Below are 13,372 nucleotides of genomic sequence, written 5' to 3' on the forward strand. Positions count from 1 at the left end.
AAGACCACAATGGAAGACTTACCTTCCTGTGTCAGATCCTTCAGATGCAAATATATCAGGGCGCCTGCTGTGGATTTTGTGAATGCTTGAGAGTTCCTGACCAATAACATGCTGTGTATAATCATCTCTCCAGGTAAGACCTGGTAAATAAGGAAAACAAACAAACAATGAAATGAAGCAAAATCAGTATTTGATAACTTGTGTTCCATATAAACAATATTTAAAAAAAAAAAGAAAAAAGAATCTTTGTTCAATCGGAACACAAGAGTGAACTACAGGACCCTTCTGAATTAAATTTTGTTAAAATTTCTTGCAAAGGAAATAAGACATTAGATAATGTGAGGGCATTTTGAAAGACATTACTCTAAGCTGAATTTTAGCTGGATAAAAACAAGTTTAAATAGATTTGAAAAAAAGTTAATTTGGACAGCTGTGGACATTATCTCACTAACTGATATCTATTGACATGTTGGTTTTAGAACAACGATGGATTTAGAACATTAAGAAGATAGCACTGCAATGGAAATAAGTACCTTAAGTTTTGGTATAACATACATGGAGGTGTATTTATATTATCTTTATCCTTAAAGAACTTTACACCAAGAAAGAAGTGCTACTATGAAGGCAAATTCCAGTGATTACTCATTAATTACATGCACTGCCAATCTCATGGTAATTATACTTGAAATAATGATATAAATCCAATCATAACAGTTATCCAATTTGTAGATTTTTAGATGTTACGGTAACACTTTAGTTCTTAGAACTTGCCCATGCAATCATATGTAATTATCTAATAACTAAATATCACATAATTGAGGGAAATTTCTGCTTTTACACCACGCACAAAAAATGCCACAAAACCCTCAGATGAATATTGGTAGAAGTTCCAGTTATGGTTACCCTGCTAGTATCTTCCTATACTAAACCACTGAAAGAAAATTCTTTCTAGCACCTGATGCAAGGTGACAGAGCTGGCTGCTGGAATCAGCCTTGGAATGGGGATTTCTGGTTCAGTCCCTATTTCATACACATATTATAAACTTCATCACCATTTGCAGTCAACATCAGATTTGTTGGTAGAGGCAGTCTCTTAGGAGGCAACTAAAGCATCAGCCTCAGCAAAACCTGGCCACTTCACTCCTTGGATGAGTTTATCTTTAGTGAAGTATTAAAAGAACATCTGTATTCCACAGATTTTTCCACTGGATTGAGGTGGATCTCATTGTCTTTTTACTTAAGACCAGAATTTAAACAAAGTCTAAACAGAAGGTTTGTCCATTCTGCCAAAGCAGACAGCTCTGAGTGTGCAGAAGCAAAAATTAACATTTATCAAATTTTTAGCCTAAGAAGGACCTTTTTAAAGAAATCTGGTATGACATTAAAGAGAGCTAGAAAGTATTTAAACTGCTGTTTCCTGGGATTCAGACAAGTTGTAGGAAATAAAGTCCCCATCTAGGCAAAATTTATGTGGACTGCATCCCAAAATTAATTTTTCTTTATTAATGAAAATAATTATGAAAAAATCTAGAACCAATGTAACCAATGTAAAACCAGATGTTTTACAAATAAAAAAGCTTTTTTATATGTCATGGTTCCACTCTATTTTTGCTTCTTCTTTCTCCTTTCCTTTGATAAAAATGTTTCTCAAATTTATTGAGGAAACACTTCACCTGAAATCATGTTACATGTTAATGGCTGCAGTAAATTACTCCAGACCCTTGGGAGGCGGAAGAATCTCCAAGATATTTTTAGATCTGATCTCACCTTTTCAAATGTGCAGTGGATTCAAACCATTCAAACCTTTCCAAGCCATTCCAAAAATCTCAATATAAGGCTGCTCAGAACACATTCTTATGTGGATACACAAAAATGAGTCATCACGCACATAGTATTTTGGTGTAGTGATATTACAATTTTTACTTGAAAGTTTATATATATATATACACGTATACATATATAAATAAATGTATATGTTGAAGTATTTTTCTCGGTTGCCTAGCACTACACATTTGTTTTATAAAAGCAGGAGAAAAAACTATGATAACATTTAAGCTTAAAAGAACATGCAACAAAAAAATTCAGGCAAGATATACATAGATTAACACCATTAGCCTAGTTGATAAATCAGTATATCAATAGCTGTGTGTCCAAAGTTGCACTTTTGAACACCAGCACTATTAAAGGCTAAAAAGTGCACAATAAATTACATAATCTTTCAAGAAAAATAGACCAAATTACTCTCAAGAGTTTTATTAAAATTAGAGCGTGAAGAGTTCATCTACTTTAGCTGAACACAGACAGGAAATTTATGTTCCTCAGTCTTGAAGATTACACGTGGCTGCAGACCAAGGTGCTAACACGTGAGCTTTTATCCCTCCATAAAACTAGGGTTTTGGTAAAAAAAGCATAAGAAACCATTGCAATCTCAGTTGCCACAGTTCCTAATAACAGTATAACTTTTTAAAGTATTTCTCCTGCGGCATTATTTTAACATTTTCTCATGACATATTTCAAATCAGTACAAGCACACCATCCCTAATACTGTAGAAGAAAACAACTGTGGCATTAAAGAGGAGTAAATAAGATGAATGAAAATCAGGATGTTTCTTAGAGCATAAGAAAGTAGAATTAAGGGAATACGGCATCTCAACTGCATCTCCTAGTATATGTCAACTCACATAAGGGTTAGAACAAGACATGGATGAAAAATGCAAATTTTAACTAATACAAAAATACCCTCATCAATAAGTTAATATTGATTTTTCCTGCGCAGCTATCTCAGGAAATGTTACATGTCTAAAGCTAACAGTATGCCAGTCATTTTCCAGCATTGTTTTAGTTTCAAAAAAATCTCTCCCACCCACTGAGCTGAATAAAACAGGACATTCAAGACCCATAATGCCACGCTGACAGCTGCAATCAAAATTAAGGTTGAGAAGGAGCATATGACGCCGTATGGTGATTTCCTGTTCCTTTGTCTCTGCCGTCACACCTAGTGCCAGCTCCTGCCTCACCACCCAATTATTACAATTTCTCTCCAGTGGCTGAGCAGGATCACAGCAGTGCTCTGGTACACACATTACTTCCATGTCACTAACAGGGAATGGTACCGGGGGACGCCCAACCCCTGATTAACCATCCCCCCTGCTGCAGGTCTGCCCGGGACCTGCGTCTCCCAACTGTGAATTCCCACAGACAAACAATGCCAAGGAAAGAGAGAAAGGAGCCTGGCAGACATGGGCGTGAGGCAAAAGCTACACCAGCAACAGCAGCAGAAGATATAAAATTGCTCTCAGCTGAAGAGAACTGGTAATAATTAGACCTCATGGAAAAAAACCCTTGGTGCGTATTTTACTCACGAAAAGTGGCACTTTTGCACTGGTGTCAGGGCTCGAGATTTAATTCTCTTTTTTATTTCTTTGAAATTCCATAATCGAAATGTATGTGCACTGTAGAGACAGTGAAGTAAGGCATAAATACCTTCAGTAAAACCAGCCTGCACATCAAAACCAATGGTGTTGCTCTACATGCAACTGGTCTTACTTTATTTTAACCAGGCATCTCACTGGATCTTTTTTTTTTTCCACAGCATAATAAATTATCACTATTACCCACTTAACTACAATATTAATTAAGAAATCATTATTGTCTAGGTCCTCACTATGTTCAACACTTAGCAATGACTATGTCAACAGAGAGTATCAGTCTAAGAATTATTAATTGAAATAAAATAAAAAGCAAGCAATATAAACAGTGAAGCCAACAGTTATCACAGGTTTACACCGCTAAAGATAGTATTAGCATTTGTCCCAAAAGTAAAGTTGATGTTATTTTCACATTTATCATAAAATTTCACTTTTAACCTCCTTAATTGGCTTTGCTGCTTTCCAATTACACGGAATTATTGTAAAATAATCAAAATTCTAATATTTATTTTCTTTTCTCAGCTGTTCAGTTTGTCTAAGTAATGGCATGCCTTCCTGTGTTTCCAACTCTTTTTCATCTTAGAGAAACCTAATGCTTCTTTAACTATACATGACCACATCTTTAATACATGTAAATTATATTAGCAACTGTTGAAAACATTCATCTTCTACTTCTCTGTCTCAACTTACTTTAATCCAAAATTATTCATACAAATAATCTGCACCCTCTCTGAAGGCCCAGGAAAGAGAGACATCATTTTAACATTGCAAAGTCATTCTGGTGTAAATCAGTGGACTCTGATTTAAGTCTTTTAAAGGAACAACAGTTCTCACTGCCCAAAGGTTTGGCTGTGAAAATCTTCCTGTTCCTAATACCAACCAGCCTGAGGCTGCATGGGGCTCTTCAGATATCTCTGGCAATACCTCTGTTTGTCAGGGTAATGCCCTGAGACTCTTCCACATCTTGTGCCAATCAAAATTCAAAGTTATTAGTTCTGCATCAATATATTGGCAACAAAATTATTGTTATGTACCAAGTCTAGTCAAATAAACAGGGAATTATTATATATTGGCAGAAGCCCATATACTAAAACCTGATCCCTCTCTGTCAGGAAAGTCCCCATACACAGTCCAAAAAACCTCAGAAATATTCAGATTTGAAGCCTGAACATGTTACTATTTTTGAGTTCTGGCATTATCTTTTTCCCAGTTTTTGGTAATGTTATCTATTTTATTCCTACACAGTGTACGACAAAACAGGTTTTTCTCTGATCTGCCTTCAACTTCTACTTCATTTCAGCCAGAAAACACTCCTTTGTAGAGCTCAGAGACTTACATCACCCATGCCATGTGTTGCAAATTTTTATGCCTATTTCAGCTGTCAGAATGACTGCAGAATTTGGAGTGATTTGGTTTCTTCCCAGTTTTCACAACAGACAGGTCCATGTACAGATGTGTCCTTCTGCAGGCTCCCTTTCCACATCCTCTAGAGCAGCTGCCCTCATTCTCATCCCAGACCCCTACTTTGAGAGCTCAAGGGCACCTTCAGTAATTTTCACATATTTCAGAAGCAGCTAAAGTCAAAATTGCAGCTTTAATGCTGAGATTGCTTATTAAAAAAATCATTCTTTCAATTGCTGTATTGCCTACCTAAGAATACAGTGAAAAGATAAAATCCTGACATTTCCTGTTATGATCAAAGAAAACTACAACTTCTGAAAGCACTTTTGTAATACCACTTGCAATGGCAGCTTAATGGCAAATATAGTAGTAGAGAAGTTGAACCCACTTCTGCATATTGAAGCTCATTTCCAGCTCTTCCTATGACTTGGCACAACCCAGTATGGTTAAACCTCTTTTATCTTTGGCTTGGAACATTCATCTGCTCCAAAAATTGCAACTGATTATGCTCTCTACAAAACCAGAAGAAAATCTACCAAGACAGTTTTGGACTGCACTTCCAGGAAAACTTACTCAAACTAAATTTGTTTGTTGTGGTCAAAAGCTGCAATGATTTAGAGCTGAATCTGGTATAGACTATTTGAAGAAACTACAGGGAGCTGTAAGCAGTCATCACCACTCTTGTTCAATCCATTTCAAAAGAAGCTGTGGTCAAGCTCTCCTTAAATCTATGAGGAGCTTTTGCTCTTTCCTTGCCTTTCCCATTGCATTTTGCAGCAGCAGTGCCAAGTACTGGATTGGCACAGGTGAATTTGTTGCCCTCTTCTGGAGCTTCTAATGAGATGTTTTCAAGACTATGCAAGAATTTCAGTCTCTGCATACAGCAGCAATTCATTCACAGGAAAGGAGCTTCTATTTGAATAAACAGATAAAAGGGATGGCTAAGGATTACGATTTCAGGTTTTCATACATTGTTTTATTATAAATAAAAGTGACAATCTCCATGGAATTAAGTTACCAGCGTGATCTTCTTACAGCCTTGATTTTAATTTACTCTTAAGTAACTATCCTAGAAGGTGGAGGGAAGGTTCTTCTCTTCAGATTTTTGGAATTTCTGGTTTTTGAAAAGCCAAACAAGTGCTTCATTTGACAAGGAGATTATAAAATGCTCTCACAGGACTTAGTGTGCAATGTTTCCTTACTTTTATTTCAGCTCTTGTAGACAGCTAGAAGTAACTGGTTTATACAAGAGAAATATTTTAAGTGTTACCTAAGATTTTTATGCCACTGGAGCTGAGAGTAATAAAAGAATAATATGGTAATACAAAATACAGCATCTAACTGCCAACTAGAATAGGCTACTTTCCAAAGACTAAAATGGATACAAGAAAGGGAGCTCCGAGATCCTTCACATAAATCCTATGCTATTTATTGCGTCATATAATCTTTTTCACAAAGTGATGATGCACAAACTGAAAGCAGATCATTCAATTCACAGAAATGCTTTTTAGGAAGGAAGATAAGCAAAAGGGGGCTTCTTGTATACTTAAAATTTTACATTAATGTTCAGCCTTAATTTAATTCATGGTCAGTTACATCTTTAACTTGAATGGCTTAGGCTGTGACATATTTACAAAAAAGCAATAAAATCTAATATCTGGTGAGCAAAGGTGCTTCTCCCATCCCTCCATTTCCTTCTGATCCCAGGCTAAGCACAGACATTTTCTAAGTGCTGTCAGTCCAAAGAGTTATCATGAACATCAGGAAATATTAATATGCACCCAAAATAGTGATACTAAAATAAAGATGAGATTGCTTTGCTTGTTTCACCCAGCTCTTTTAGCTGACAACCACACCAAAGCGCATATGACTATTCCAGATTTAACCCAAAAAGTCTGCTGTTAGTTCTATGCTGCAAAACAGCTGTCTTTTACATTTACTACATTAATCCTCTGCAACCTCCAGTGGATTTCCTCCGATTTCCTTATTCTGTCAAAATAACCTTCATTTTTCTGTTTTTCTGTTCACTTCTTCCTTTTCTATCCTACTCTTCCTTTACTAGGTGTCTTATACAACTCTCAACTTCCACTTACTCCTCTCATAATGCAGCATTTCTGTAGCATGGAGAAACCGGTTGTAACACTAAATTGCATAATGCTAAGATTGATATATTAGTTAAGAATGCATATAAAATAAGCAGGTCTTCCTTCTCATTTCATTTTACTCATCTCATTTTACTCATTTAATTTCTTGCTAACAGTCGGATGACAAGCCTTATTGTCATGAACAATATCATTCCTGGGAAAGTGCCTCTTGCAGTGCCTTCAGTCTGGGAATTAAAATATCACCAGTAACAAGGTAGAATTGGTCAGAAATGTCCTGACACTTAAATAAGCACAGAAAATTAAGTGGGTATACAGGTTACATATATTCTAGCAAATTCATCTCAGACCTCCAGTTCTTCATGACTTTTTAAATGTCTACAAGCAGAACTGTTCTTCCAGCTTCACATAATTTTCACCCCCATTTTATGTAGCTGCTGAACTCTCCCTGATGTTTGTAGAAAATCGATTTTTGGCTGTCTGCAGAGTGCACTCTATTGCACATGCAAAGTCAATATACAGGAGTGCTAAACTGGGCAGCAGAGCAAAGGCTGCAGATGAAAATGCCTCTCCACTTCTGGTTCTGAGCAGAAGTCTTTTAAGACCAACATACAGACCATTGCACCTACAGGATGAAGGGAATGTTAGAAAGAGTCAGAGCAAAGGCTTCTGCAGGACACGGGCAGTGTATCACACAGGGAAATTCAGTCTCCTGGAAACATTTTTTCTAATCAGGGCCTTTCATCTACTTCCCATGCTCTGTTGTGCACCAAGACCAAAGCAAATTTCTGCAGAAAAAAACAATTGTTTGTTTTCTTTTTTACATTCAATGATAGGCACAAAGTCCACATATAGTTTGTATGGAACCATATACTTCATTTTCCGATTTTAAGCCACTTCATCTGGACTGTAAATTCCTCCAGGAAGACACCATATATTGCATGCATTTGCACAGTCTATTTCTATGCCAACAACATTTGTTCCTGTTGCTATTATTATTAATAAAAGCACAACAGCTGCAAAAGTGATGGTTCCCTTAGGAACCTTGGAAGGATCTTGGTGGCTGAAAGCTGGGAGTTTTCCAGGGAAATATGTTAGCCAAGACAGTTTGCCTGAAGCAAAGATGAACAATCTGCAGGTCACACTGCACCACCAAAAACCTGATTAGTCCTTCTCAGGTTTCATTTTGAATTCCACCCATATAGAAAAAAATACACACTTGTGAATGTGTGCAACACTGGAAGGCAACTTAGCATTTTCAGTCAGAGGAGTATTTGCATTATCTTTTTTGCTATTCCCTTGTGCACATGAACTTTTTTGGGTTTTGACCTTCAAGCAATTGCAACTGAGTACGCAATCCACTTTACTGCATGTTGCATGACAAATAATTTTTTCATTTAAGCATTTTTAGTCTTTGCATCTCAGGGCTATGATTTACAAGCTAGTTACAAGTAACAAATTACTGTACCATTTGTTATCTAAGCTACAGTGTCTCTCCATGTCTTTAGCTGGTGTCCATGGGTAAAAAATCAGATTATTTGACTTCTTTTAGCCAACAAAAAAAAAAAGGATTTAAAGAGAGAAGCACTGATTGAAATGATTACCTGCCTAACGTTAATTTTCCTCCCTTGTTCCAGGGAGTTGATGCCTCAGTGAGCTCTAGTAATATTTTTGGACAATTCACGCAACACTGATTCAAAGATTCACATCAATGCTTAGTTCTGCTGCACACAGCCTGCTTTCTATTTCTTTCTAGCTTCATGACTGCTGTCTAGGCTTGCTCTCTGAATACTTAAAATATGCCATGCTATGAGCTGTAATTCAATTTTACCACAATGTACTGGAATGGAGATGTTTTGTTTTCTTTTTTTTTTTTTTTTTTAATTCTGACAGATTTTTAGCAAGTTTGTTGACAAATTAAAATATTTATAATGCAAGAGCTGGAACAGGTAGGTAAGAAAGACTCTAAAATGTGAGGTTTTGTGAGCATAGTTCCAGCTGATGTTTCTTAAACACATCATTCAAAAACTTCATTGTTTTTTTCTCATAACCATCAACAGCTGCCAGGTTTAAATGCTTTATACTACAAACTATGACATTAACAAACTGCCTCCAAGCATGATGACATAACACTGAAATAAAGCATAGAGAGGGAATATAAAATTCTTGTAATTCTTGGGAGCAACTTTACCTTTGTGTGTTCTATGTTCAGCTAAAATCTGAATATTCAAAAATAGCTCCTCCAACTTCATGCCACCAGGGTCTAAGAGTATCTATGCAGACCTGCTATAACCACTGTGCTCAATGTGAAATACCTAGAACTTCCTTGAGGCAAAGACCATGGCTTGAGGGGTAGCCTGGACCTGCAAGCTGAGCCATGGGAAAGCCAGCACAAGGAGGGGGAACTGAAAGCAAATTTGCCTTCTTTTCAATCTGTCTCCAGCTTGTAAAGACACACGAACTCTGTGACATAAAACATAACTTCAGAAGTTAAAGTTATGCTGCATGTTGAGAGGCATTCAAGAGTGGTAGAACTGAGCTGGCATGAAAAAGAAACAGTAACAAAACCAGAGCCTACCCGGAGCTACTGCAAAGTGTCATTCACTAAGTGGCAGTCAGGTGCTTTTTTTTCTTAAAATCAAGGAAGTGAATATATTTTCAAAAATACCATTCATTACAGAAATTTTTCCATCAGCAGCTGTGCCTGGCATACAAAGCAGCAAACCTCCTTTAAAGCAACCAGCAAGATGAACCAGCAATAATATTCAAGCATTTCAAAAATGTTGGTGGTGTAGCTCATGTTTCTCTTGCACTTAGTACTGCTACAGAAGATAAGTTTTCTGATCAGTGGTTGGCAGTTTAAGAAATAGAGATACATTTCTAGATAATCAACTGCTACTTATTACCATACTTTTGATGTGGTGGAACATTCATGTGCCTTATTTTCTGCTTCCTCAGGGTATACTGGCTAAATGTCACATGCATTTTTCTCTCATGTTAAGAAAACAAAACCTGCATATTAATTCTTCTTAAGAGAGGCATAAATGTAATAAAAAGGGAACATTGATTATTCCATTCACCTATAAATTACCCTAATAGACATATATATAAAATACTTAAAAATGTAATTATCAGCAGCCTTAGCCCTCTGTTTATAACACTCATGATAGATGAAACCCACAGAAATCAATCTGCTCTGACAGCAGTTTAAACTCATTCACAGCAAAAGACATAAAGTTAAAAAGATAGACTATTTCATGTATTTTGCAAGCATATTGTTATTTAATGTAAGATCTCTGTTTCATTAACCAGATTTCTGCTCTTTAGAAATGAAATGATGAGCAAATCTGCCTGAAAATGTATTTGAGTGATAAGTTCAAGAGCTCCATAGTATCTCCTTAGCTGTTCCTAAGAGCAGAATAAAAAAACAGAGAATTGCCCTTTTCTCACTGCAAAATGCTCATGGTTCAGTTTCCCAAATCTTTAGCTTAGCAGGCAATCTACTTAGAAAATATTTGCAATCAGGGCCCCAAAAGGCACAATTCTTGGAAAGAGCAATGAGCAAAGAAACTATCAAAGACATCCTTCACCCATTTGCATGCTACAAATCTGGCTTTCATCTGGTATTCCCTATATACAGTACCTCACACAGTGTTAACACCTTCAAAAGAAAAAAGTACTATTTTTTCTAGATAAATTGTAATTTTATTTCATACTTTAGAACTCTGTTGCAAGGAGTAAACTAAAATTTGTTATATTTACTGCAACAAATAAATCAGAAACATGGGGCACTGCAAATTCAGTGATTTATATTTAGTTAGCTATTCCAACCCACTGTTGACATATATATCTCTATATACGATAAACTATGTTTATAGATATAGATTTTACTTTAATTACATTATATGACACATGAAAGAAAATAACTCCTTCTATCAATTACTTCTTAACTAAATGCCAAAGGTTCAAACCTATAAACTGCAGAAGTGTCCTGACAGCCACATCAGACTGTAGCTTTTATACTGAACATTACATTCAGCAGTTAGTCAGCTTTGATTAATTTATCTATATGCAGTAGCATACAGAGAATCTTGCTTGAATCTTTTCCACTTTTAAAAGTGAAATGTTGAATACATTTCTGAGAATGTATTTCTCAGAACCATAAATTTTTATCATCCTATTTGCTTGAAAGAACATTAAAATTGCCCAAGATTTCCAAGGCTACAGTGAAGGTACTCCTATGCCACGTTGATGTTGTCAAATACAATTAAGTCTCTCCTTTCTCATCCATGCTGTATTTAGAAAAAAATCTGTCACTTTGACTGCAATGTTTATATACTTTGTGTGTATGGGATGCTTTGTATTTATCTCTGGTCACGCCTTACAGCTGTGACTAAATGAGATTGTCCCAACATGCCAGCTTTCAGCTGCCCAACCACCTCCCATGCTGCCATCACAGGGTTCAAATGTCAGCCAGGATTCCCCCACCACTACCTGATGCAGGAAGGCCACTTATTTTCCATGGCTCTCCAAGAGGCCCAGCAGGTTATTTTGTGGGCAACAGCCTGTGTTCCCATGCTACCTGACCTTGCATTACTGACAGGAACAGGAGGGAGTACAATTTTTTTATTATTATTTCTATCATTCATATTGATGCTATGTCACCCAAATCTATTGTTCCAAATGATGATCCTAATGCTTGTAAATCCTATTTGGTTTTAGTTCTTCAAATGTCACCTGACTAATGCAAAGCACTTATGCTAAAACGAGTGTCTGGCCCATGAAAGAAGAGCTTCCAGTCAGACATTATGATTCAGTTATCCCTAGCTACTGTACCAAACATCCTCATGTATACAGCCTAGATATATCCTTTTTCCTATTATTCTTGACATTATTTTTGCAAGACAGGGAAAGTTTTCCTGACACAGTTTTGGCACTTGCACAATTAATTTGTCTTTATTTCACCGTGTCCTTAATAACACTATAAGCAACAGATGCCAAATCTTTCCAAGTGGAATGAAGCAGAAGTGAACTCACATCCCTAATAAATTGTTTATTGAATATTTATTTTTACTTGGATGACAAAGTGCTAGTGAATCCACTGGTGGTAAAACCCTTGCTTACATGCTACAGCACAGCATTTATCGAATCAGTTATTCTTGCTAAATCTATATTGCATTTATAAACCTTCAAAACAAGCCATGGTAAATGTCACTTCTTCTTAAATGCTCAGCAGAATCAATTACAAGTGATGCTGCCTTTATCCTTGAAAAATTCATATGTTTGGATCTGAGTCCAAGTTCTAAAAACCTGCCCAGAAAGACAAGCAGTGTAAACACACGGGTGATTTTCCCAGAAGCACTGAAGAAAGAAAGGAAAAGTTACTCAACACACAAAAGTTAAACACAAATAAGAAAACTGGTCTATCACTTTCCTAGATTTCACTGTAAGCTGCATGAAATATACTACAACAAAGCCCATTTTCTTACTTCCATGCTACACTGCATTATTTCGCAGTGGCCTTCCATATGGTGCCTGCAAGCAATCAGTTGCTTTTGACAAGTTTTTAATATTACATTAAGAAATATTTGAAATACAGATCAATATAAAATAAAGAAAAAATATAGAGTTATGATACCTGATTCTAGCAACATTTTGAAACTCTTCTGGCATACCATCAGGCAATATAATGTGCTATATATTATTTTCGTTTCCTATTCATGTATCTTTCATTTACAGAGCAATACTTCCAAAATTCTATTATATATTCAAGTTCAAAGTGAAATGAAATACAAAAACTGAGCAGCTCAGTATAAAATATATCTCCTCTAACTTCTTGAATGCCACTAGTACATTCTAGAGGGTGGAACAGTCAGCTCAGTGTCAGTGAGATACCAAGCTCCAAAAAGCAGAGATACTCTGCTAAGCACTACAGACCAGATGTGCTGACATTCCTGATGGGGTACAACCCAAACGCTTTTTCAAGGAAAGAATCACAAAGTCTTAATTTTCTAGCTGGTTTTGTAACAGCCATGGCTTAAAAGAGTGTGGGTAATTCAGGACTCTGAATTACACAGCATATAGTATTCATCAAGAGCATGCCAACTGGCTCAGTATAATGATGTGGGTTTTTTTGCCTATGGTGGATTTCTCAGAATCAGGAGAATTTCCTCAAGGGGAAATGCTGTTAGCACAGGGCAAGAAAAGAGACACAATAAAGAGAATCCATGGAGGCTGAGCAGCAGAGAGTGCCTCTCCTTCAATTATAATAACCACAGAACCTTATACCATACAAGCCACAGAGAGTCAGAGACATGGCAGCCTTTGCTCAATCCTTTTATTAGGATCTATGCTTTAGGGGAGAAACTGGAAGTGTGTTACTTCTGACTTGTCTATCTCCATGTCTATCTCCAGTGCACCTCACTTGGTAACCACAACCAG

General features: G+C 36.5%; 1 protein-coding gene across 1 annotated transcript in view; it reads right to left on the bottom strand.

Annotated features, from left to right (window-relative positions):
- The window catches only part of PTPRN2 (protein tyrosine phosphatase receptor type N2), a 622,484-nt gene that overhangs the window by 409,867 nt on the left and 199,245 nt on the right, over positions 1-13,372 (bottom strand). The window contains exon 4 of the mRNA XM_030445109.1: positions 23-140. Coding sequence (XP_030300969.1) covers positions 23-140 — 118 coding nt within the window. The remainder of the gene's footprint in view (positions 1-22; positions 141-13,372) is intronic.

Source organism: Calypte anna, chromosome 2 (assembly GCF_003957555.1).
Source record: "Calypte anna isolate BGI_N300 chromosome 2, bCalAnn1_v1.p, whole genome shotgun sequence".
Lineage (NCBI taxonomy): Eukaryota > Metazoa > Chordata > Aves > Apodiformes > Trochilidae > Calypte > Calypte anna.